Source organism: Amblyomma maculatum, chromosome 7 (genome assembly GCF_055883805.1).
Source record: "Amblyomma maculatum isolate TAMU_Amacu chromosome 7, ASM5588380v1, whole genome shotgun sequence".
Classification (NCBI taxonomy): Eukaryota; Metazoa; Arthropoda; class Arachnida; order Ixodida; family Ixodidae; genus Amblyomma; species Amblyomma maculatum.
Window position 1 is genome coordinate 104,012,227 of NC_139350.1, and position 27,492 is coordinate 104,039,718.

The 27,492-nt window shown below is 45.5% G+C and overlaps 2 protein-coding genes across 2 annotated transcripts in view; one reads left to right on the plus strand and one right to left on the minus strand.

Moving 5' to 3' along the window:
• LOC146184237 (uncharacterized) overlaps positions 1–19,725 on the plus strand; it is a 37,078-nt gene extending 17,353 nt beyond the window's left edge. Inside the window, exon 3 of the mRNA XM_084609312.1 lies at positions 16,591–19,725. Coding sequence (XP_084465438.1) covers positions 16,591–16,761 — 171 coding nt within the window. The 3' untranslated portion in view covers positions 16,762–19,725. The remainder of the gene's footprint in view (positions 1–16,590) is intronic.
• LOC146184238 (uncharacterized) overlaps positions 16,691–27,492 on the minus strand; it is a 38,313-nt gene continuing 27,511 nt past the window's right edge. Inside the window, exons 6-9 of the mRNA XM_084608510.1 lie at positions 20,613–20,736; positions 17,936–18,020; positions 17,743–17,848; positions 16,691–16,826 (exon numbers count right to left, since the gene is read on the minus strand). Of these exons, the coding sequence (XP_084464636.1) occupies positions 17,747–17,848; positions 17,936–18,020; positions 20,613–20,736 (311 nt within the window). The 3' untranslated portion in view covers positions 16,691–16,826; positions 17,743–17,746. The remainder of the gene's footprint in view (positions 16,827–17,742; positions 17,849–17,935; positions 18,021–20,612; positions 20,737–27,492) is intronic.

Consider the following 27,492-nt stretch of genomic DNA (forward strand, 5'->3'; position numbering starts at 1 on the left):
GCTAGCGCAGCCGATTCCACGAGAATAAAAATGAGCACACCGTTATACTGAGTCTTCCACCGTGGCACTATGTATGCTGCGAAGTCTTGGGTGGTTCATGCAGCACGAACTCATAGACGGTGGAAGCATTTGAGTCAATCTAGTCCTAGCCTTCCCTCCAGAACAACTAGGAAGTTTTTTTGCTGGTGCTATCGAATTGTGACGCCGCGTCTTGAGTTCGTACAGCGTGATCTTAAGCTGTCGTGTACGTCGAATTTTCTCAGGCCAGCGGACACACAACTCACCACTGTTTTCTCAATTTGGACAAATGGTAGAAAGGGCACTCTCCCATTCCTACCACCTTTGTTTATTCACATGCATCGACATCACAAAATGATGCGTTTTCGTGTTTCGCACGCTTCAGAAAGCGCCAAGAGCCACGAGAGAGGGACATTCAATTCAGCCGCCTGGAGAGACAACGAACCAGCGAGTAAAGCTGGTGACGGTGGCGCAATTAGTGTCACTTTTCAGGATACACACTGCCGTATTTTTGACAAGGTCCTTTTGGGCCTTTCAGCTTTAGTCAAACTTCGTCTTTCTCTTGGGCTCGAATCCTGCTTGTTGAGTGCAGTTGAAAATTAAACCCAGCAGTTAGAAGACGACATAGGAATGGAGCAAACTAGCACCTCTTACAAATGGACTGGCTCAAAGTACTCGAAAGAGTTGGTGTATCCGCACAATTCGCACTAGGGTGTCGAACAAGAATAACTCGAAAATGCTCGTTCTGTATTATATCAAGGTCACAAATACAGTGATGAAACATGCCAGCGAAATTTTCAAAGCTAGCATTGATCATCATACGTAAGTTACCAATGCGCGCTTCCCAGGTAGACTACACATCCAGACGGAACCTCACGCGTGAAAGTCCTGCTAGAAACAATGTAGTGTGACACCGACGGTAGTGTTCTCACAGTTACGCGGTGCGAAAGTCCTTCGCATGCCCCGAATTAATTTTTATAGGCGCCAAGCGCTTTGAAAGAAACAAAAAGCGTGTCATAATGGCGCAACACGATTTAGCTCTGGCCGCCCGTAGAACGAGAAAACGACGGAACAAGAACGGACAGAGGGTCGGTTCTTTGTTTTATTTTTACTGTATGTTAATGACTTAGCTGATAACGCACTTCACCCATACGCTGTCATGTGGATGTCAGTTTTATTTCGCGTGAGTAACACACCAGAAGATAACCTTGAACTAAATTCCTCTTTTTCCAGCTTCTGTACCTGGTGTTATACTTGCAAACAAAAATAACTTTTACAAAAACCGTGATAGTGTCATTTTCTAATAGTACGTTTCCATCATTGGTCACTTACTCTTTCGATGACTTATCCTTGAACAAGGTTTCGGAATAAAGTATCTTTGCGCCACATTTACCACCAAGATATATTGGCCAAGACATATTAATTTATCTTGAACTAAGACAATCTGTAAGCTTGGGTATTTGAGGCGCAGTTTCAGCAATTCTCCAAAGGAAGCTAAGACTGATGTATAAATCTTCAATTCGTCCTATCGTGGATTATGGTTCTTCTGTCTGGAGCCTTCATAACCATTATGACAATAACCTCATTGAGAGCATACAACAAAAATATGAGGTTGATATATCGTCGGTATGATTAACATTTCTCACACTCTCGTGCCCTGTCTTCCTTCAGATATTCACCGGTCAATAGCAGCGATCACAGCCTTAAAATAAACCTTACTTTACTCGATCTGATAACTTTACATATTTTTTCCCACGCATTGCTGAATTCCAGAACTCAATTCCTATTACAGTTCGGTCACTGCCAATAAATAACTTGCTGTTAAAAGTTAATTCCACCTGATTTTATGTATTCTGTTGTTGTTACAGTGTGTGGCTGCATTCTCGTTTAGGTGCTGTTATATTCAGTTACATATTTGCCCTCTGCCTTATTTCTCGTGAATTTTTAACTTTTGTTTGTTTGCATTTGTATGACGTTTGCAATATACATTTGTGTAACCCACTCTTGAAATATCCTCATAAAGGGACTACAGTATATATAAATATCCAACTAAATAAATAATAACGAAATCTGGGAAGCACTCTACCTAATAGCAATTACTGAAAAGCAACTTACATGCAAGACGGCAACTTCGCAGCCTCCACATATTAACATAAGCAAGGTAACTGCGTACAATTCCCGGGAGCGCCATCGCAGACAGCGTGATGGGAGCTATAAGAAAATGCTTCGTCGCTTCCTTCGCAAGCACTCGGAAAGGCTTGCAGTCTCAGCAATGCCGAAGCAATATTACAAGGGTACTCAGCAAGTGCTGCAAAATTAGAAAGGAAATGAAATTCTTGATAAAAAGCTTACCTCTCTCATAGAACAAAGTGAAAGACATCATTCCAAGTGGCATGTTTTATTTCTTGTCATTCTCAATGCTCATTTCCCCGTGCACGCGATTGTTATGCTTAGCCCGCCTGGCCCCGCAGGGGGCATCTGTTAAAGCAGATGTTTGCGTGTGCTGTGCGACACCACGGACCCCGAGCACCCACGCTTAGCCGTGCGTGACATCGCCGTGTCTGGGGAAAAGGGGATCCTGGTGGTTGAGCCGATGCCGAGTGTTTTGGACCTTTAAGGCCCCTCGGCGGAGGCAACACACCACTTTGGCCCACGCTTCCCACAGACTGCACCTCCGGGCTGACCCAACCGGGGGAAATCGGCAGTCGCCTTTTCCTGTCCTCCCCTCCATCTTTCACTTTCCTATCCCCTCTCTTACAACTTTCCTGTCTTCTCTTACCTTTCTTCGTTTCTTCCTACTTCCAGGCGGCGAGGGTTAACCTTGTGTGGCTAACCACCCTGAGTTACGCCATATTGGGTTATAGTTACGGTGTACAGCTGGCGCGGGCAGGACTTGATTGCCAATTCCTGTCCCGTTCCCTCGTTGGGCTCCATGATGGGTGGCTGGCACCGCAGCCGAACAATATACTTTTTTTATGGCTTCCTCTTCTTCTTCAACTGATCGCCCTCCTTCGAAACGAGGGCGCACCGACCAAACTGCCCAGTTCTTTTTGAAAACGAAGAGCACCTTCCCACACTTTCATGTAGTTCATAGTGAGCACTCAGAAAAGACAGCAAGACAAGCCTCACCGTTCATTGTTGCAAAGACACTGACTGAAGCTATAGGCAAGGGTTACAAAATCAAGAAGCTTGCAAATGGAGACCTGCTGTTGGAACTTTTATATCATCATCAGTATGAGAAACTCTCAGGAGTCAGCGCTTTTGGTGACATTCCTGTTGTGATTAGCCCACATCGTTCTTTGAATACTGTTCGCGGTGTTCTTTCTGACCAAGATTTAAAGTACATGACAGAGGAGGAGTTGCTGGAAGGGCTGAAAGAGCAACACGTGACAAATGTATACCGAATAAAAATAAGACGTGACAACAAAGAAATCGAGACTAAACACTTTGTCCTTACCTTTGCACTGAGCGTACTCCCCGAGTCTGTGGAGGTGGGGTACACAAAACTCAACCTGAGACCATACATTCCGAACCCACGACGTTGCTTTAACTGCCAGAAGTACGGTCACGGTGCTCAGAGCTGCCGAGGCCGACTCACTTGTGCAAAGTGTGCTGCACATGAGCACCAAACCGATGACTGTCAAGCTCAACCCCATCTCTGTGCAAACTGTCAGGGCAACCATCCTGCTTATTCGCGTAGCTGTCCGGTGTGGAAGACTGAAAAGGACATAATCACTCTAAAGGTAACAGAAAACATCACGTTCACCGAAGCACGCAAACGATATTCAATCCAACACCCTTCCTATTCCTCTGTGGCGCAGCAGGGCGCGGCACCACAGGAGTCTTCAGCACCTACCCAGGCAACGAAAAATGAGTCTGGGGTGGTGCCATCCGCGCCCCTGGTGGAAGTAGCTGGTGCTGCTCCACTACCCCCAAAACAGGCTGCGCTGACCCCCAGGTCAGCGGGCCCGAAGGCCTTGTCCCAAGGGGCAAGGCCTAAAACAAGTGCACCCGTGCCTTCTGCACGAACGCCCAACACATCTGAGGATGTGATGGACACATCTCCCTCCTCGCCGCCGCGTCAGCGGCGGCAAAGCTCTCTCGAGCGAAAACGAAGGGACAAAGTCCCAATAACAGGTCCAAAGGACCCAACTGCCTAGGTTTTTAAACCATCCTCAACTAATATTTTACTATGGCATTTTTAGTTCACTGGAACTGTCGTGGACTTTTAAACAATTACACTGACATAACAGATATATTAGGTTCTATTTCCCCAGTCGCATTGTGTCTCCAGGAGACAAACCTTGGACCACAGAATAAAAACATCCTTAAAAAGCATGAAGTCTTTCGTTGCGATCGACAGAACCCAAGCAGACTCTCAGGCGGCACTGCTATTGTGTTCCAAGGTGGTTTTCCAACCCGAAAAATCGACCTTAAAACCACATACGGAGCAGTTGCAGTCACAGTGCTCCATTTTAAAGCCATAACAATATGCTCCATTTACATTGATCCTCATCTAAGTTACACTTCATGACTTAGAAACTCTTTTAATACAACTACCAGAGCCATATCTTTTAGTTGGGGATATGAATGCTCACTCCTATTTTTGGGGAAGCAGACAAACCAACGTCAGAGGTCAGGTTTTAGAAAGTTTTATTCTGTGCAACAATGTTTGTTTGTTAAATACGGCGAAACACACATACTGCTCTCCAAGCACTGGCAAATTCAGCTGCCTAGATTTGTCTTTTTGTTCACCAAGTGTTTTTACCCATTTTAAATGGGACGTCCTTGACAACCCCTATGGAAGCGATCATCTTCTAGTCATTATCAGCCTAGCATCATCACCATCAATCACCCTAACAAAACCACGGCGCTGGAAGCTAAATTTGGCCGACTGGGCGCTTTTCCGCGAGGAAGCTGCCCTAGAAGAAATCTTTTCGGACAGTTCTGATGTGGATAAATTAAATGAAACTTTCACAGCACGTATTATTGCCGCCGCTTACCTAGCCATTCCACGGACTTCCGGTGTGGTGCGACAAAATCGTAAAGCATGGTATACGCAAGAATGTAGAAAGGCAAAAAAGGAACAAAATAAAGCATGGGGAATTTTACGCCGCTACCCAACACATGAAAACCTGATAAATTTCAAGAAGGCAAAATCTAAAGCTCGGTATATCCGCCGCACAGCTGAAAAGCAATCATGGCAGAGGTATGTACCTTCTATCAACAGCTCAGTTACATCCAAGGACATGTGGGAAAAAGTACATAAACTAGATGGAAAGTACTCCCCCTTCACAGTTCCATTTTTCACAACCTCTGGTGCACAAACCAGTATAGAGGAACAAGCAGACATATTGGGAGAATATTTTGCTGCAGTTTCAAGCTCTACGCACTATACACAATCTTTTTTAAAGTACAAATCAACAGTTGAAAAACAAAAACTCCCAATGACTGGTAGCATGAATGAACCTTTTAATGCTTTAATTTCACTAGAAGAAATACATAGAGTACTGTCAGCTGGCAAACACACTGCACCAGGACCTGATGATGTGCACTACGAAATGTTAGCCCATTTATCAGAAACCTCTGTAGAAGCATTGTTAAAACTGTTTAACAAAATCTGGATATCCGGAAAAATTCCTGAGTCCTGGAAGAAGGCCATTGTAGTGCCACTTTTGAAGCCTGGAAAGTCTCCAAATTCTCCAGGTAGTTACAGGCCAATAGCCCTGACGAGCTGTCTTGCAAAGTGCTTTGAAAGTATTCTAAATATAAGATTGATGTTTGTCCTCGAATCCCAAAAACTGCTTGACACTCACCAGTGTGGCTTCAGGAAAACATGTTTCCACTACTGACCACCTTGTCCGCCTCGAAAATACAGTTCGAGAAGCGTTTCTACATAAGCAACACTGCCTTGCCGTCTTTTTTGACCTTGAAAAAGCCTACGACACCACATGGAGGTTTGGGATCCTGCGAGATTTGGGAGAGCTTGGAATTCGCGGCAGGATGCTAAAATGTTTAGCTGACTTTCTACATAATCGATCCTTCCAAGTACGTCGTGGTTCCGTACTTTCTAAAAACTTCACACAAGAAACTGGAGTGCCCCAAGGGTGCATTTTAAGTACCACGCTTTTCATAGTAAAAATGAACTCTATAGCTAAAGTAATACCGAAATTCATTATGTATTCAGTTTACGTAGACGATTTGCAAATTGCGTGCACATCATCAAACGTAACTACATGTGAGAGGCAGGTTCAGCTAACTGTAAATAAGCTGGCATCATGGGCAGATAAAAATGGTTTCAAGTTTTCCACGCAAAAGTCTGTGGCTGTTCTCTTTTCTCTTAGACGAGGACTGCACACTGACCCCACCATCTACCTAAATGAAATCACACTACCAGTAAAACACGAACACAAATTTCTAGGTTTAACATTTGATAGGAAGCTCTCTTTTCTTCCTCACATAAACGTCCTGAAAAAGAAAGCTTCCAAATCTCTGAATATACTCAAAGTCCTCTCACGCAAACACTGGGGGTCTGACCGAACGTGCCTTTTACACATCTACCGCAGAGTCATTCGCTCTTGCCTAGACTATGGCTGCATTGTATACGGATCAGCAAGACCTTCATATTTGAAGCGCTTGGACCCTGTACATAATTCAGGCTTGCGTCTTTCTACTGGTGCTTATAGGACATCACCTATCGCAAGCCTTTATGTAGACACCAACGAACCATCCCTAGAACTTAGAAGGACCATGCTCACATTTTCATATATCCTGAAAATACGCTCCCTACCAAAACATATATGCTACCCCATTGTCACTAAATGTGCCTCCAGAATATTGTCCAAAAATAGGCCTCAGTCAATCAAACCCTTGTTACTTCGATTTGAGAATAAATGCAAAGAATTAGGAATACTAAACGCCCTCCCCAATATTGCATCAAGACAAAATTCACTGCCACCATGGTACAGCCTTCCTGTTGTGTGCGATTTCACACTAACTCAGTTTTATAAACATAAAACACCACCTGAACACATCCTGCAAGAATTTCTAGCTCTTAAAGGAAAGTATGACAATTGCACACAATTTTACACGGATGGATCCAAGACAACAAAACACGTAGGAAGTGCAATAGTGCATGGAAAATGGGAAAAAACTGTGAGATTACCGCAGTGTGCAAGTATTTTTACAGCTGAATGTTATGCTCTGGCAGTGGCTGTAAGCAAAATAGTAAACGAGAACATTACAAACAGTATTATATACACAGACTCCTTAAGTGTTCTCACAGCCCTTCACCACAAAAATGCAGTTGTACCACTACTCGGAGAAATCATACACAACATATCAACAGCCTCTGCTCAAGGACATAAAATAACGTTTTGTTGGGTCCCGAGTCATGTCGGCATTGGAGGCAATGAGAGAGCAGACTTTTGCGCTGCCCAGGCCCATGGAAAACGAATAAAGAACATAGACATGCCATACAGAGACTGTATGATGCTGGTGCACAACAAACTAAAGGACGAATGGCAGTCATCATGGAGTGAGGAGGTAAATAATAAACTGCAGTTGGTGAAGCCCACTTTAGGGGAATGGAAATCATGTCGCAATCAAGAACGTTTTATAGAAGTGATTTTATGCCGTCTCCGCATTGGCCACACGCATATGACGCACAATTTTTTGTTGAGAAAAGAAAACAAACCTTTGTGTGAAGAATGCGGACAGCAACTCACCATAAACCACGTTTTACTTTCATGCACAAGATTTGAAATGCTAAGGAAAAAGTATTTACTCGATTTTATGATGAACACATTCCTTTCCATCCAGCTTTGATTTTAGGTGAAAGCGGACTTGTCGATCTATCATGTGTTTTTAACTTTTTAAAGGAAGCAAATGTTTTACGGAAACTGTAGAATAAATAGTGTACGCCATTTACAACCTTGTGCTTGGCGCATGATAGCCTGTGCTGCTTATGCGCCATTAAACCCAACACAACACAACGCTTAGCCCGCCTGGAGAGTTCAGCACGCGAAATGTAAGCGTATGGCTCGTCCAACGTACGCTATTGCACCCGTGTATGGAGTCGCTTGTGCCACCCGTGATGCTGCAAGGACGTTGCGTATTCGAGGTCAAAACATGCTTCATGGGGATTAAACTTTGCGCTTACAGTAAAGCGGAACCAGGCAACATGGTCTTAAATGGATGACAAACCGAGGCTGGCCGTGCGTTCTGCGCAAACATATCGAAACATCACGGGAGCCGATGTTTGGGGGGAGGGATGCAAAGTAACTACCACTGTAGAGGTAAAACATGGCTTAGCTCTGCTATGCCTGAATGTACGTAGCGAAAAGCAGTGAATACATCGAGTTCAGAAGGTAATTTCTCCAGCTTTCTGCTCCGTTCGTCAGCAGCTAAACCCTCCTTGGCTTTCATGTGGAGCGCGTCTATGTTCACCTGCGTTTTATAATTCGTTTACAGGAGAGCAAAGGCGCAGGATCTGTCACTCGCGGAGGCAAGAAGCGCTGCCCGGTAGCGTTGGAGCGCACTCGTTCCTGCTTGGTCCTCATAGCTGACAGCAGATGGGTGACGTCACATCCTTGGCATCACCCTAATTGAGGGACCTAACTATTTTAGTCTTAAGTACCTTCAAATTGCGCGCGAATCGCAGTATCTGTCACGCGCGGAATCCCGCTATCATCGTCACGGTAAACAAGCGGAATTTTGAGCAACGCTTCCCGACCCGCGGCGTGGGAGGCTTCTGTGGCGCGTTCGTTCGGGACGGCCATGTTTCGCAGTGCTCTCTGCTAGAAACTGCGCGTCGTCCTTTGGCCGAGGTTTTGCGTCTTCTGAAGACATCATGGACATCTACAAGATTGTACTGTCTCGTCTGCCGTCCGGTAATGCAGTACTCAATACTGTACTTTTGCATGGTGACTTAAATGACCATCCGTACTGAGCGCCTGACTTCAGGGATGCCCTTGCCCGTGTCATGGACCCTCGGAATATCGTCTGCATTGGACAATATCAAATGAGCCTTGTTTGGATGGTTACTAGTGAGAATAGCATTTCAAAACAAACTTGTGGACTTGGCGGAGCTACGCGTGAAAGGGCTGAAATGCATGATATTTGATCAGGAACCAAGAAATATTAACGTGAAGCTGCTTTGGCTCCCACACCACGTGGAACATCGCCAGATTTTGGAAGATTTAGAGTCCTATGGCACTGTTCAGACCATGGAGCGAGAAAAGTGACGCTGTCCAAGGATGGAAGACATGGAGACAGCGAACCGGAAAGTGTATACCACACTGAAGGATGGCGTTTCATCTTCCAGCATTCCTCATATTCTGAGTGTGTTTGAGATTCAGGCGTTGGTAATCATTCCCGGCAGGTTTCCACTGTCGGTGCAGCAGAGTTGGACATGTCCGGCGCAGTGCCGAATGCCGCGAAGCACCCAGCGTCATTTCGGTCACACAGTGGATGCTTGTGTCTTGACCTATGCCGATAGGTTGCGTCAGGGCTTTTTGTCAAATAATGATGGAGTTTCAGAGCACATCATGGACGTTTCGGATGTTGTGGACGCTTCTGGAGAGCTCAACCTCGCAGTTCCGCATGAAGCAATCGCCAATAATATTCCACAGGACATCAAGCCGCCACATAGTGAACCTCCCGACCCCAAGCCTCCGGACTCTGCCCAATTTGAGCATGGTGCATCTCATCTTGAGCTGTCTAAAAAGCCGCGTTCTGCTGCAGATGCATCTCGGGATCTGCCACTGGGGGTTGCCGAGAAGCTAGCGGATGTGCGTCCACTCCACTTCGTCGGTGTGTCGTTGGAGTGCAGTGAGCCGCCTCTCGAGTCAACTATCTGCGTCTGCAAGGAGCTGCCGACTGATCTTCGTGCTGCGAGTGACTCAATGCTTGCGATATCATGGGTGGAAGCCTCAGCAACATCAGAGGTCTCCATTAACATCAGCGCGTCTTTGAAGCGTCCCGCGGAGGGGGAGCTTGGTGTAAGCGCAGATCCAAGCAATGTATTAGAGGAGAAAGCAAGAGGACGATTGGCTTAAAAAAACGGGCAGTTACAGCTGAAAAGATCGCCAATTTGCCGGCGACTCTCCCCGCTTCGGCGGATAGAGTTGAATAATGCACACAGAAAAAACAAATGGCGAGGATCAAAGCTTTTGAGATCGCTACCCTTTACGTTAGAGGCTTGCGGAATCAACGGCGCCAGTGCCATTTAAAGCAACTATTTGAAAGCAGTCGTGTGAGTGTAATTGCAATTCAGGAAACTAAATTGTCTACGGATGAGGATACTGAAACTTCTCTTAGGATGTTTTTATATCATTAAATTATAATCGTCAGCCATTCGAAAGGATTGTCCGGAGGGTGCATGCTGCTTCTGAGCAATACAGTAGACATAACTGACTTGCCATATTGTATTGATAATGAGGGGCGGCCCTATTGCAAAAACCAGTGCCACTGGGTGCCAGCGCCCCATCGCCATACCTGATTATGGTCCCAGTATGACGCTGGGAACTGGGCGCACTGGGACGCTGCATACTGGGACGCTCCGCACTGGCGGCACTGTTCGCCCGGAGAAAAAAAGGCGTGGGATAAAAATTAAAAAGTAAAAGTAATGAAACAAGTTAGGTACAAAAAAACTAAAAAAAATACAAAATGAACTAGTGCACCAAGCGCACCTCGAACTATGTCCCTAGCCACATATCAATCACTAGCTCAGAACGCTAACCACTCGGCCACGCCGAGAACAGAGTTCTTTTGAAACATTTCTGCATTTTATGTCATGGGCCGCATTTATAAGGTTGGGACTTTATGTTCGCAGTCTACAGGCCATTGCTACCGCTCTAACAATTGCAACTTCTTGATCATTTTAGCTTGCTGTCTGCTCTCACGACTTGTAACTAACGTTCTGGGTGCCTATGCGCGCTATTTTGTGCACTGGAATCATTTTAACATGTGGAGTTTGACTTCGCTGGCAAAATTTACCAACGCCGGCTCTTGGGTGGTGCTCTGCTACCGTGGGCATAATTTTCGCTGAACTAGGAGCTTTAGTAGAAGCCTTCAAGGAAAAAAGTGCGACCAAGCTTCAATACCGGCAAGCGCCGCAGCGATGACCCTAATTGCGTGTAACTAAACCTTATTTGTACCGTAAACATTGCGGGAAGCGTTGCGATGACCGAGGGCTCGGCTGCTTGATACGCAGAGTAAGAAGGAGCGCAAAAGCTTGAGAAACGCGCCAAATATTATGTATTACAAGCGCTGTATGTTGTTGCTTTTTCTCTCATTGGCCCATCGCTCGGTAAACTACTCTGTTCCTGGTTTTAGTTTTTCTTTCTGCTGTTTATACGGGGCCGTGGTGCAGGCTACGCTCGCCTGCGATTAAGCCCGCATTGAACATTTTGGTAGTAATCATTGTGTTAGAGTGCCCTTAAGATCAGCTGTGAAGTTGGTTATGCATGGTAGCCCACATTATTCAATTCCAGCTTTAGTTGTGCGTTAATCGTCAGTGTGTCATGAAATCGTTGTCTCTCTCGAAACGCTCCAAACGACCTATCGAAACATGGAAACACTAGAAAAATGGTACTGCCTTTGTTTTCTTACAAAAGCGCAATGCCTTCGCAGCAAAAAGCGCTTCCTTGCACAATATTTTTCATATGCCCCCCGATGGTCGATTGAGAGTACGCTGTTGCCCTGTTGGCCCCTGAGGGATGCTAGTCCGGCTGACGCCGCAGGCCGCAGCGGCTATACTGGGGCACTGGAACCAGTGCGGCCCCAGCGCACATACAGCGCTTCTCCCAGTGCATCGCGGATGCCAGCGACACACCCAGCGTCAAAAGGCTAATCCCAGCGTTTTTCTCCCATCGCACCAGTGCAGCCAGTGTCTTCCCGTTACCGCTCCAGTGAAATCGCAGACCTCCAGCGTGCCCAGCAGATCCAGTGCAAATCCAACGCGAAAATCTTGCTGGTTTCGCACTGGAGACGCTGGTTTTTGCAATAGGGGGTTCATATGTTGTGACCTCGCCATTTCGGGTCAGCAGTGGCGAATTGTTTGCCTGTGCGCCTGTTAAGCAGCATGAAAGGAAAGTGTTTTTCTGGTCATTGGCAAACCTTCTGCGCATAGATTGGGAAATTTTAATGCTAGGATATTTAAACTGTGTATGTAACAATGAGTATGAGATCAGTATAACGTGGACGCTATGACCCCAGAGCTACTGCTTTCACTAACCTAGTTTGGGAGCATAACCTTGTTGACTATGGGCGACTAAAAAGCGATAGTATATATTTCACGCACTTCCAATCGTTTTCGAATGCCCGACCTGACAGGATCTACGTTTCGGCTGGAACATTACCTACTCTCCACGAATACTGGGTGAGACCGATATTTTTTAGCGATCACTGCATAGTATCTGTTCAGATAGAAAAGCGTACTAGACGTCAACTCCAACCGCAGTGGTAGCTATGGAAGCTAAATTATTCCCTTCTTTGGGATAAAATTTTTCAGTGGTCTGTAGCTAAGGGGGGGGAGCGTGCTTCAAGGTGGGCTCGTGCCGACCTATGTCTTTGAAAAGTGGGATTTTTTAAAGCAGGATATTAAAAGCCATCAAATTGAACCATCATCAAGGATCACATTCTTAAAGCGCCTTAATTTTCGTGAATAGAAGCGCACCTTGAACGAACTTTATGAGTTGGAGAGAATTTCTCCGGGGCCGTATCTTGATGACGTCAACAATATTAAAGCACAGTTACAACAGTTTAGTGCCGAAAAATATCAGGGTGCCTTTATTAGGTCGCGAACACGGTTGTTCGCTAATGAACAACCATCTCGCCTTGCTTTTAGTGATGAAAGGCAAGCTGCTCTTTCTAAGCAGGTTTTAGAAATTCGTTGCAGAAGTGATAGGTACACTGACACGCCTGGTATTCTGAATGCCTTCTTTAACTATTATGCATGGCTATTTAGTGGTAGTAATAACTCGAGCAGTGGGTCTGATTTCTGTCATATAAACGATTTTCCTCGTCTTGAAGATGAGCAGCGGACAACCATTGAAGGATTCATTACTTTAGATGAGGTCAAGTCGGCCGTATGTTCACTGCAGGACCAAAAGTGTACTGGCCCAGATGATCTAAATAGCGAATTTATAAAACTAATGACTACCTTAGCACCTGCCTTATTGGAACTTATTAGTGCAGCTTATGAATAGGCTTTTTGCCTCCCACATTCTCTACTGGTCACACCATACTAATCCCGAAAACCAGACGCATGTCAGATGAAAACTGTTGAAGGGTATCGTCTTATATCCTTATGCAACGTGGATTATAAACTATTTGCTAAGGTTTTTTTCTCGTTTGCAGCTTGTGGCATTAGATTTATTAGGGCCACGCCAAGTGTGTGGAATCAAAGGCCGTAGTATTAAAAGTCATATCCATATTGCTACGAAGACGACAAAGCGGGCAGTGGCGCGGGCTGAGTGCTCCTGCTAAGCCCGCTGGCCATAAAACATATTTCATCGTCATGTCATCAAGTCATTGTTTCTGCTGTGTCGGCGTTTTCAGTCGCTTGTCATGCCACCACGTAACAATATTGCACGTTCTGTGATAGAAACAGTGTGAGATGAGGTCAGTCAAGTGGCCCTAATTCAGATTGATCTTACAAACTTTTGATAAGGTGCGTCATGAATTTGTTTGCTGTATTAGAGAGTGCAAACATTGGTAATGTGTTGCTTAAAGGTATTGAACTGTTATAAAGCGGCCACAACAAGACTGATTAGTAATGAAAACTTTACCAAACCGATCCCTCTCAAATCATCTGTTCGACAGGGCTGCCGTCTATCGCCTTTGTTATTCGCGTTATATCTTGAGCCCCTATGTCGTAGTATCATAAAAAATAAAGCAGTTCGTGGCTTCTCACTATCCCATTGTGAAATTAGGGTTTTGGATTATGCTGATCACATAGCACTTTTCTGCACTGGTAAAAATAGTGTGGCCGAGCATTTGCGTGTAACTGAGCGTTTTGTGTGATAGTTTTGGGCCTCTCTTAACCAAGATAAATCAAAGGGGTTCAGGTTAGGTCACTGGGGTACAAAGCATAAATTTTTTGCCGGCATCAGGTGGGACTCCGAACACTTAGATTATTTGAGGGTTCATTTATATCAATATCGCAATAGTGGGCCTCACTTGGATTTTCCGATTCATCAGTTAGGAGACAAGCCCAGGCGTGGATGTGTAGGGGGCTGTCTTTATTTGCACGAGCACAAGTTTGCATTGTCTTCGTGGTTTCTAAGCTTATATATGTATTGCAGGTGTTGCACTGTACAAGAAACAAAGTACAGTCCATGCATAGAATTTTTGCTACTTTTGTGTGGCGCTCTCAATGAGAGCCTATGCGTCGAGATAATGTTTCTCCTTCTGGCAGCAGGTGGAGCTGGTCTTAAGCACTTTTTTGTTCATCAGCTTGTTTCAAGGTTTTCCTTTTAAAAAAGCAAGCAATCCCTTCCTCCTAGCTGTGTTTAATAGACGATTAAGTGCCCATTTGCCTAATTTGTTTGCCCCCACTGGTCATAGGAGTGAGGGTCCTTTGTGGGGTTTTCTTAAGGAAGTTGCCGAAACAGTCCATTTCTTCACTGTACGGTTTTTCTTGAAATACCTATGCAGTCTATGTAGAAGCCAGATGTCAAAAGTTCTCATTGAGCCATTATTTCCTGTACTGATCTATTGACAGTCTTACCTCCCCTTTCTAGACAATTGTCTTAAAGCGGGTTCAACGAATGTATGTACAATCAGCCGCAAAGACTTTCTTTTTTAAACTTCACACATCAACCTTACCTGTCAAAACGTGGCTTGCAAAAGGGACCTTTGTGGTATGGTCAGTAGACTGTCGCCTCTGTCAGCAGCCAGAAACTGTAGATCATTAATATCTTTGTGTATTGCCGTGATGCAGTGTTTCTTTTTTTTTTGGGGGGGGGGGGACATTCTTCAACAGACTCTCAAAAAGAACATTGATATTATGCCCTATACTATAAGGTTTTTCCTAAAAAGAAGTTTCTGGGGCGCCATGTGACCTTTTTGTGCTCACGGGAGTTTGTAACCTGTTCAAGAGCCGCATGACCGATCGCCACGCAGAGCCACCACGTTCATCGAAGTCTCTGTTCAGAGAACAATGTGCTATGGTGCGGGGGTATATGCTGCGCAGGATCGACTTCCTGCCTGGTTACATTTACTTGATGCATGTATATGTCTCCTGGAATTTTGATGTGGTCAAAGTGAGAGCTCGATGCTGGTGCAACTGTGTATTGACTGGTTGCGGAATGCGAGCTATCTAAATTGCTCGAACGACTTCCATGCAATAAAAAAAAAACCCAGAGGCATGGCACAGCGGTAAAGCGTTCGGCTGGGGATCCAAGGAATGGAGGCTCGATTCACGGATAGATACTAATTATTTTTTTGTAATCAGGAGTAGTCGCACACCTCTTTAGCGTTGATAGGCATACCGGCAGAGCTTGGTGAGGAGGCTGCACATTTGGCCTTGGCTGTAACGCCCCGGTATACGCACACAGCATACGGCATATATACTCGAAGCTCGACTCTGCCCCTCGTAGTGAAGCTTTCCGCTTCAAACACCTGCGCCTCTCCTAGTGACGTCACTCGGCGAGTTCGCGCAAGTGCAGCTGTGGCTAAAAGTGATCACATGTACGCCAGACCCGGTGTAACCTAGCCTAGTGAAGCTGTTCGCTTGAGAAGTAGCGGATAAGTAGATATCGCGGTATAGTGGGACTAGCGCGAGGAACCACTTGGGTGTTTTAAGGATGCTCTAGAGTTGTTGGCTTCGGATTGTTTTGCGACCCTCGAGTCAACGCATTGGTGAGAAAAAGAAAAGGGATCCTTACGCTGTCGCATGGCAGCGCAACCTTTGAAGTGAAATTGGCGTTCCCTGACCGTAGTGCAACAGAAAAGAAACGCCGCCGGTTGATCTGGCACTTTTTGTGGCTCCGATCTATTCTCAGAGGCCTACATGTTCTTACCAGATCATCATGGAAGTGAGCAACCACGCTCGCAACAAACCGGCTGCACGGGCACTATAGCTGCGCATTTCCCATGTGATTGGGGGATGCGAAGTTCAATACCATTGAACATCACTCTGTTTTTTATAACGTGACTTGAAAAATGTCACTGCGAACAAAAAACATGCGAGAATGTGCCTTTATTGTGCTCTCTTAAACATCGAAACTGGTATAGCGAAGTTGCGAAGTTGCGAAAGTTCACAGGCAGCGCCAAAGCAATATTACCGTTACCATTTCCCAAAAATTTGAAACCTCATTAGAACCTCATTAGAAACCGAATAAAATTGCACCAACGTTATTTTTTTTATTGGGCGTTTTCCCCCTCCCCCCTACCATTTTTTTCTGAAGTCCTTCTTCTAGAATTGTCTTTGAATGAACTTAAAAAGCGACGAGACTAACGGATAGTAGTTTTAACTGAAAATGTGTTCAAAGAGATCACCTAGATATAGGCTTTTTTTTTTCTTGCGTGAACATTCTCTTATTTGGCATCCCATTTATTGTGCAGCGTTGGTCTTCAAACGCTGGCTACACCGGCACTGTTGAGCCTGTTGGACGGGAAGACTTCTCTGGTCCTGTCCAGAGCCAGTGGGTGAAGGAAGATGAAGAGAAAATCAAGGCAGCGCCGTCCACTACTCTCAGCACACAACTGTGGAACACAGCCTTCGGGAGCGAGTGAGCACTTCTCGATTTCCTCCCCGGGTCTCTGTTCCGGAGCACAGTGGGCTTTATTCATTCCAGCCGCTGCATATGGTGCCAAGTATGACCGAGTCAATCTTTCTAAAATTGCACTTTTAGGGCGAGGCAGCTACAGGATATTGCGATAAGGTGTCATGCGCATGTTCGTGGGAATGGTCCAAGCGTCCGTCGCGTATCTAGGTTTGCTTTTAACGCTTGTCTTTCGCTCGCGGCTAGCAGTTAAACCTGCAACTGAAAAACCAGGAAGCTTCGTTTTTGAAAGTATTCGGGAGAAACTGGGTGATATTTGAGCCGAATTTTATGAACATATTGACAGAAATGACCTGTGTTTCTTGTTTCGGAGCAATATTTTGTTTCCGAGTTTTGTACTGCTCTCATGACGAATATTTAAGATTGCCGTCCTAGAAGAATGTAATGCGTTTTTGAAAATGAATTCCAAACACCTCGCAAGCATGCCTAGGGAGAATATACGATTAGATTGATTGTTATGGAGGAGTTGGCCAATAAGCCACTAAATATTCACAAATCTTTTAAGAATTATCTGAAATTCCTCTGTACATTCTCCTTTTTGTTTTTCTTGCGGTGAGAGCCTGCCTCAACTTACGCTGGCTCACCATTACTGAAAAATGGCGACAGTAACATAGCAGTTCACCTGCCGATGAAGATAAAAAAACTTGACCTAGGTAAATGTAAAATACCTGATAAAATACCTGAAAATACCTGATAATGAAACAAAAGTGAAACATCGCTGCAAAATACAATCCCAGGTGCACATTAATTACCCGCGACAAACACTTGCGACCATTCCTGCCACGCCTTCCACACTAATCGCTTTCTGCGAATACATGTGGTTCAACCTGTAGCCCCTTCACGCCAAAGTGGGTGCACCAACTAGATATACAAAAAAACCGTTTGACAAAACTACATAACACGGATCCCTCTACTCAATGTAAGCACTCACAGGGTTAGCCTGTCCTGTCCGCCGCATCTGGACGGCACACTGGGAAATCCTCGCGCCACGGTGCCCTTGCCTCGATATCCTCCACAGGCACAGGAACGAAGCTCGTCTTAAAAAAGAAAAAAAAAGCACATAGGCGCACGTTTCTAGGGTAGCGCCACATTGCTGCCATCATACAATGCGAGTGAATGCTTACTTGACGAAATTTTTCCCCGCTTTCTTCTTTCTTCATGGACTGGGCTTGCACGTTTTTCGGTGCGGTCAGCACCCTAGAGCGCTCCCTGGAAGACAAACAAAGGGACACACAATGGTATTTTCTTTTATATACATTTCACCTTGTAACGACGTGTAGCCTTTGTGTATTTCTTGCGCCATAATGAGGATACTTCCCCTCCCCTCCCCGCGACAAAACACCCGAGTCAGCATCGCAGGAATGAAACAAGAAGGTCATGGGTTGGCCGGAATATCTTATTGCACCTGTGAAAAGCAGCAAGCGTTCTCTGAAAGCAGTGTTATGGAACCATCCTAGCAGAGTAGATCAGCGTTTGTATGGTACTACCTCTTCTTGCCTTAGTGCATATGGCACACCCACAGTGTGAATATACCCGCACTGTGGCACTGGCCAGAGTTCAGCACACATGTAAGAACAAAATTCACGATGTTTACTTAGACTGTATGATAAATAACTGAGTAATTAGGACATAGTGTTGTTCAATTTTTTTGAAAACTATTGAGGTGATAGAACTAGTAATCAATAAAAGAAGGATATTTAAAAAGATGCTATTAAAATTTGTACTTTCCAGACAGAGCAGCACTAACAAATCTGCCAATTGCAATATTTTTTTTACGTAGTTTACTCACCGGTTTCATGGCATGCCCTTTCATAGTTGCACAGAAAGAGAGAAACTCTAAAGGGGGGCAGTGCTAGGCAAGCAAGGGGAGATTTTTAATTGCTTCTCTGAGTGCATACCTCCAACGGGAAAGGATATAATGCTGAATGATTTCCACATCATCACATAATTTGATGGCATGAATTTTGAGTGGCGTAAATGAAGACTGAGACAAGTACTCCACAATGCAAGAGAGTGACGTAGACCTCAAAATGCCCTGAGCTACAATACCGGATGTTACAATGGAAATTGTAATGCCCAAAATCTGTAGCTGCAAGCAGTGGCTCATGAAGCGAAATATTTGAAACTTTTCAAAACAGAATATGTTTAGCACAATATCATTCAGTGTAACATCTGAAACAGACCCATTGAAAACCAAATTTGCTAAGAAATTGGCCATTTATAAAACTTAATAACACAGTGCCCAAGGATCCACTAAAAATTCAACCCCTGTAAATGTAAGGGAATGAAAAACAAGCATTTGCTTCAAAAGGCGCATATTTTGGCACTCCAGTGCTGCTAAGACTAAGAGAAAGTATAGTATGATTTTCTGCGACTTTGCTTGCGAGCTCTCAATGTTGAAAATTATATTAGGCGCTGACATTGATGCTTACGTGCTGCCCTTTCAGACTGATGATTGACGACTTCCAAAATGCTTTGCATTGGCAAGTGCAGTTAGACTGAGGATGTGCGCGACAGAGTAATGCTGACGCTGTGCGTTGATGAAGAATGACATAGCAATAATTCACTTTTAAAAGAATATGCTAGAATTGGCAATATAGCCAGAATTAGGCTTTTGCATGACCTATAACAAGCTAAGCTCATCTATGCACAAAACAATGAACCAGTGCCATCCAGAATGTATCTCGTGTCTACAAGTCTCCCTTCTAGACGAAGTCCTAAAATCGTTCTCCATTTGTTTTCTTCACATAACTTTATATTATTGAAATGCTATTACAGCTTAAAAAAAAACATGACACTAGTGTATATGAAAACTTTAGTGGCATTTTTTCTCAGGAATTATCATTCACCCGCATATATTAGATCGAGAGTTTGTAGGCACTCTGGTGGTGCAGTCTTGGCAGTGAAAGCGGAATTATGCAGTGCCGAGCAGTAACACTGATTGTGAACTTCAAACATATTTTTGCATTGAACAAATTTTACTTGCGCAAAAGCGTTTAGATTGTAAGCTTAGATGTTTATGCATTTAATGAGCTATGCTATGTATTTTATCTTAAGGACCTTTATGCATATTTTAACTCTCAATTGAACAAAATTAAGACTTTTCGTAAAATTTATGAGCCATTTTTGCAAACAGTACATCTTAAACAAAGTAATATTTTTTCGGTATCATCTCTATCAGCAAGTGAACGCAAAATCGTATTGTGACTGAAACATGAACAATCTTCACGATAAAAAATAATGAAAACAGAGTCTTTTGCTTTCTTATTGAACCAAATAAACTTAGAAAAACCTTATATAGTGACAGTTATGAAGTTACAATAAAGAATAACGCATAAGCGAATATATAAAATAGAATTTGTTCTGGTATCTGCTTTGACACTTGATTTAAGAATATTTAACTGCATGCCTGCTTTTACATGGTTGCAAAAGCTATGAAATTGGCTTATGTGAAAAAAATATTTTTCTCCAAACGTAGTTTCACCACAGAATTGAAAAATACTGCGATATTGTTTCAAGATAATCCATAATGGGCCGCTTTTGGGGCTCCGACGTTTTGTATGGAATGAGCCACACCTCAATGCCCCACTTATAGACTTCCATCATGAGTCCTTACAAGTACGTTCAACCGCCACCACTCTTGCAGAACAGGAATATTTGGAAACTCAAATCTACCCTAGCCAATCATTGAATTTCCCCATGAAAGCCACTATCTTGACTTACTTGACTGAGCAGACCATATTGAGTTATTGTGCTCACTGTTGGGGCCAGCAGTGAGTTTAAGAGAGCGTGCGTACTTACGCTTCTCGACGTTTGCCCGACGCTTCCCGATACTCCCGCTTCCTCTCCTTTCCTGATTTTTGTAAGGCCCACTGGAAATTCAAAGGCCGGCAAGGCTGGTACCCAGGCTGCCCGGGCAGGGTATCTGTACATTCATCGCAAGCACATGTCACGCATGCTGCAGCAACTCAGAAAGCGAACAGCAATGCAGCATGCCATGAGCAAACACAATGGTGTCCTTTCAAGCGGACACTACTGCATCCACCAACTGCACTCAGCAAAAGTAAAGCTACAGATCTATGATGCAATTACTATTTCTGCTTGCCACGAAATATTTGCCACTTTTATTTTTCTTTTCATTTTTTTGCTGGAAAGCATGACTTAGGATAGTTTGCTTTTTATATCCTCTGTAACTGCAATATGGCTCTGTATTCGCGAACGAAATGGAATTGACAGTTCTAGTTCATCAAGCAAATTGCAATTTAGCCCAGTCTCTGACAATGACAAGTAAAAAAAACACAGGACAGCCTCAAGCATGCACTGCATATATTGTTTTGTGAAAAACCTTCAATTCTAGGGAAATGATTCCGTTTATTATTAGAACGCCTTAATCTGTATTGTTAAAGGTCCTTGCCTTGTTTGTCCATTATCACGTCTAGCTTAGCACAGAAGCTTCCTTTGATATCTTTGATTGTCTTATACAGAGCTCTTGTGTCCTTAATTGGCTGCTGTCCTCAACTGCTTGGCACTGTATGTTAAGGAAGGCATCCTTATCTCTCTGCTATTTTCTGAAAATCCGCATTGAGAACCTTGTATCATTCTCTTTCTCCCATTACTTTTGCCATCCTCCTTTCCTCAGCTATTTGCAAAGCCTCTTCAGATAACCAGTTTGCTTTCTTGCATTTCTTTTGCTCTGGGACTACCTTAGTAGCAACTTCTTGTATTGTATCACAAACATCAGTCGACATCTATTCAGGCTATCTGTCTTCTAGATCTAATTCCTGAAATCGATTCCTCACTTACACAGCATATTCTGATGGAATTTGATCCAGATCATACCTGAAAGGCCTTCTAGTTTTCTGCGTTTTCCTCAATCGAAGCTTATTTTGGCAACAAGAAGCTGATGATCGGTGCCCCAATCGGCCCCAGGCCTGGTTTTTACTGCTTGTATAGCGCTTCTCCATCTCTGCCGGCAAAGATTATAATCGATCTGATTCCTGTACAGAGCGTCCGGTGAAGTCCACGTGTACAGGCGCCTCTTGTGCTGTTGAAAATGAGTATTCGCTATGGTCAGGTTGTTTTCTTGACAAAACTCTACTAGCCTCCGCCCAGCTTCATTTGGCTCACCAAGACCGAACTTGCCTGTAATTCCGGATATTACTTCACTCCTTACCTTAGCATTGCAGTCTCCTATGCGAAAAACGACGTCTGATGATGGAGTGCGGTCTAAAAGGCCTTGCGGGTCCGCATAAAATCTCTCAACGTCAGCTTCTTCAGCAGTAGTGGTTGGCGCATAGAATTGGATAACTGTTATGTTGAAAGGGTGACCTTGGATCCGAAGTGAAATCATTCGCTCGTTTTTGGGGTTGTACCCTAGCACTGCTTTGCCATTTCTTCTGTTTACTATGACAGCGACCCCATTCCTTCGTTTGGAGGCGTGCCCACAATAAAAGACATAATGGTCGCCGGAGTTAAATTCTCCCATTCCGGCCCACTTGAGCTCGCTGATACCCAAGATATCAATGTTCAATCTGTCCATTTCTCGTTTGACAACATCCAGTTTACCTTGCGTCATAGATCTTACATTCCATGTTGCTATGTGATATATCTCCTTGCAACATCGGACTTTCCGGTCGCTTCCCGACACATCCCCAAGTGAGCGTCCTTTTGGCTTTAGCCCAGCCGCTTCATTCGTCCTGGAGCTACTAGGAATCGCCCTTTATCACCAGTAACATGTGGGATGCCTTCCAACCTGGGGCTCATCTTCCGGCGCCATATCATTAATGCTATTGTGACTGGCCATATGGATCACTGCCTTGTCGTGGCGGAGGAGCTTGCGAAACTCGATGAAGTCGTGAGCTCTGCTGTGTTGGGCCACCCAAGATAGACAGGTCACGGCAGAGTCTTACAAATTGTGATTCACTGGAGAAGGTAATGGCAACCCACTCCAGTATTTCCTGTCAAGAAAACCCTATGACCAGTCACAATCCCTTGACACATCACTCTAAATATTTTTCAGTGCAGCCAAATCATCAAAAACTGAGTGGGGCTCAGACTGAGCCTTGTAATAATTCTGTGTGTATGACACGTTTGCAGTAAAAGTTTCATGCATACAGCCAGCATTTCCAATGGTTTGACATGACTGCAGAACATGGAATGGCGACACCACTAATGCAAGTTCAAAGGGGTGAAAAGAAGCACGCTATGACAACAAATCTGTTGACGTCTGCGGAAAAATGCACTAGGGAACATCCATGCAACCCCAGAGATGCTTAGAGCAATGATTTAATGATTTAATGATCTTATCATTTTTTTTTTCAGTTCAGTCGTTCAGTCGTGTCCGACTCTTCGTGACCCTATGGACCATGTCACGCCACGCTTTCCGGTCTCTTACTTTCTTCCTAACATCACATAACTTCATCTGCAGTGCCTCGAGGATGCCATCTAACCATCGCGTTCGCTGAATACCCCTTTTCCGGCGACCCTCAACCTTTCTCAACATCAAATCTTTCTCCAGCGACTCCTCTCTTCTCATCAGATGACCAAAGTAGCTGAGCTTTAACTTTAGAATTTGACCCTCCAATAAGCAGTCAGGGTTTATGGTCGAAAATATCGACTGATTTGATCCTCTGGCAGTCCAAGGAACGCTCAAGAGTATTCGCCAGCACCATAGTTCAAACGCGTCAATTCTTTTGCGGTCAGCCTTTTTCACAGTCCAACTCTCGCATCCATACATCACAACTGGAAAGACCATAGCACGAGTTATACGGATCTTGGTTGGCAGACTAATGTCTCTGCTCTTTACTAGGCGGTCAAGGCTAACCATTGCTCTCTTTCCCAGAAGCAGGCGTCTCCTAATTTCATGGCTGCAGTCTCCTTCCAAGGTAATCTTGGAGCCCAAGAAGAGAAAATCTGTCACGGTTTCCACTTCTTGTCCATTGATGCTAGCACGCAATAAAGCTATCAGTCTGCAAGCTGAAGCATTTTGTAGTTCTCTCAGAGCAAAGTGCGATTAAAAACTTTTCACGGGTTGACCCGTACTAATTTTGTGTCCTTTTTTAGAACACGACAATCATTAATGTATATATGAAGCTTAAGCGGGGATTGCTAGCTGCCTGGCCTTAGACAAGGGCTTCTGGCAGTACCACTGGTGGTCTGGCATTTAGGCCACCATCTGTCCAAATATGACCGCGATGCAGAAAGAGAAAAATTAAGCACATATATAACACGGTATAAGAGCGAGAATGCGCCTGCATAGTATTTTCATAGTGTTACCGGGAAACGCGGGACCAAAGTGATGTGCTCACTGACAAAGACGACGATCGAGGAACGCGGACACGACGAAGCGTTGAGAAAGAGAACGACGCTGAGAGTGGATTCTGCACGGCTACCGAAGTCTTAGCGTCGAGTTCAGCCCATCGCAGTGCCGTCACATTATGTACATCCCCGCAACAATATATATATATATATATATATATATATATACTCCCCACCACAATTACCGACCCTATTTCCGCAATGATTGCCTCTGACCTCAGCCCCGAACACGCTCAGGACCTGTACAACCTTTTGTTATCCTTCTCCGACATTTTTGACTTTGCTGCCGGTTCTCTGGGCCAAACATCAGTTGTGACTCACCGCATTGACACCGGCGATGCAAAACCTGTACATCGGAGGCCTTATCGTGTGTCCATTTCTGAGCGCCAAGTCATCCAGCAGGAGGTCGACAAGATGTTGGCCAACGATATCATCGAACCTTCGAACAGCCCCTGGGCTTCTCCTGTCGTGCTCGTTAGAAAAAAAGACAACAGTTGGCGCTTTTGCGTCGACTATCGACATCTGAACAAGATTACAAGGAAAGATGTTTACCCGCTGCCGCGAATAGACGATGCCTTGGACTGTTTACATGGAGCCCGTACTTTTCCTCTATCGACCTTCGTAGCGGCTACTGGCAGATTTCTGTTGACGAACAAGACTGCGAGAAGACAGCTTTTGTCACACCCGACGGTCTTTACCAATTTAAGGTTATGCCTTTTGGACTTTGCAACGCCCCTGCTACGTTTGAACGAATGATGGACTCCTTACTCCGCGGCTTCAAATGGATGACTTGTCTATGTTACTTGGATGACGTGATTGTCTTCTCGCCCTCGTTCGAAAGCCATCTTCGTCGCCTTTCTTCCATCTTCGCACTTTTTCGCCGTGCCGGACTTCAACTGAACTCAAAGAAGTGCAGTTTTGGTCGCCGCGAACTTAAAGTGCTTGGCCATTTGGTGAATTCCACCGGCGTGCAACCCGATCCTGACAAAGTTCGTGCTGTCAGTGCTTTTCCATCTCCCCGTTCACCTCGTGATGTCCGCAGCTTTATAGGACTGTGCTCTTATTTTCGCCGGTTCGTCCCAAACTTTGCCGCTATTGCTCGTCCTCTCACCAATCTTCTAAGAAAGGCGTTCCTTTCTCATGGGGACCAGAGCAGGCTAACGCATTCTCCACCCTCATCGCTGTTCTCACCAATCCTCCTGTGTTGGCCCATTTCAACCCGTCTGCCCCGACGGAACTTCGCACCGACGCCAGTGGCCACGGGATTGGTGCCATTCTTGCATAGCGACAACGCGGCCAACACTGCGTGATTGCCTACGCCAGTCGTCTCCTGTCATCAGCGGAACAGAACTACTCTATTACGGAACGGGAGTGCCTGGCTCTCGTCTGGGCCGTTGGAAAATTCAGACCCTACTTGTTTGGCCGACCATTCACTGTAATTACCGATCACCACGCCCTATGTTGGCTCTCTTCCCTCAAGGATCCTGCTGGCCGCCTCGCCCGCTGGGCACTGCGCTTGCAGGAGTATACCTTTTCCGTTGTATACAAATCAGGTCGGCTCCACCAGGATGCAGATTGTCTGTCCCGTTATCCCGTCGATCCCCCTTCCTCTACTGACCACGAATCGGACCCCTGGGTGTTCTCTATATCGGACTTTTCTCACATAGCCGACGAACAGCGCTTGGACCCAACCCTCAGTTCTCTTATCGACCGCCTCCGCACACACAGCCGTGACTCTTCCCTCGCCCTGTTCTTCCTTCATGGGAATACGCTATACCGCCGCAACATGCGACCTGATGGCGCTGAGCACTTGCTCGTCGTTCCCCGACACCTACGCTCTGCCGTTCTAGAACAAATGCACGACGCCCCTACAGCTGGTCATCTTGGCCTCTCACGCACATACGACCGCGTGCGCCGGCGTTTCTTCTGGCCTGGACTCTACCGCTCTGTCCAACGTTATGTAGCCGCTTGCGACCTCTGTCAACGCCGGAAGAAACCCCCTGTGCTGCCACCTGGACACCTGCAGCCGATTGCTATCCCGACTGAGCCATTTTCTCGTGTTAGCCTTGACCTCCTAGGGCCCTTCCCCGAGTCCTTGTCAGGAAACAAATGGATCGCTGTGGCCACCGATTATGCCACGCGGTACGTGATCACTCGCGCCATTCAAACCAGCTGCGCCACAGACGTTGCTGACTTCCTTTTGTACGACGTCATACTACACCATGGTGCTCCCCGTCAACTACTTACCGACCGTGGCCTCTGTTTCCTTTCCCGAGTTGTTGAGGAAATACTTCGTTCTTGCTCCGTTCGGCACAAGTTCACCACTGCGTACCACCCTCAGACGAACGGCCTTACGGAGCGTATTAACCGCACACTCACCGACATGCTCGCAATGTACGTATCCGACAGTCATCGCGACTGGGATAGTCTGCCATTTGTCACCTTTGCATATAACTCTTCGCGTCATGACACTGTTGGGTACTCTCCATTCTATCTTCTCTTTGGACGAGACCCCTTACTGCCCTTCGACACTTTGCTTCCCGCCGCTGGCCCCGTCACAACCTATGCCCGCGATACCATCGCTCAAGCCGACGCTGCTCGCCAGATTGCTCGTCACAATCTCACCGTCTCTCAAGAAGCTCAAAAACGTCGCTACGACGCTCACCACCGCGATGTGCACTATTTTCCCGGATCTCTGGTGCTGCTCTGGCTTCCGTGCCGTCGTGTGGGATTGTGTCAGAAACTTCTGCCCCACTACACGGGTCCTTACCGTGTACTACGCCCAGTGACCGACGTGACCTATGAGATTGCACCGCTCCACCCAAAGTCACCGACTGCTACACCCACTTCCGAAATTGTACATGTCGCCCGCCTCAAGCCATATTACTCCCCCTCCACACCGCACGCCTAATACGCACCGGGACGGTGCCTTTTGCCGAGGGGGGTAGTGTTACCGGGAAACGCGGGACCAAAGTGATGTGCGCACTGACAAAGACGACGATCGAGGAACGCGGGCACGACGAAGCGTTGAGAAAGAGAACGACGCTGAGAGAGTGGATTCTGCACGGCTACCGAAGTCTTAGCGTCGAGTTCAGCCCATCGCAGTGCCGTCACATTAAGTACATCCCCGTAACAATATCACAGACTGCTATCAGTGCAAGCAATGTACAGTCAAAGCTTTTAAGGATTGATTAACCAAACCATATGAATGTTCCAGATTGGTCTAGGTGGTCTAGGAACAATGGGTGCGACTTTGGATCCCAAAAACCATGATGCAATGGTCCTAGTAGGCTCAATTTTCACCTCAAATGAACTGCCCAAACTGGCACAAGTCCTACTATTTCTGCTATGAATACAGTTAATG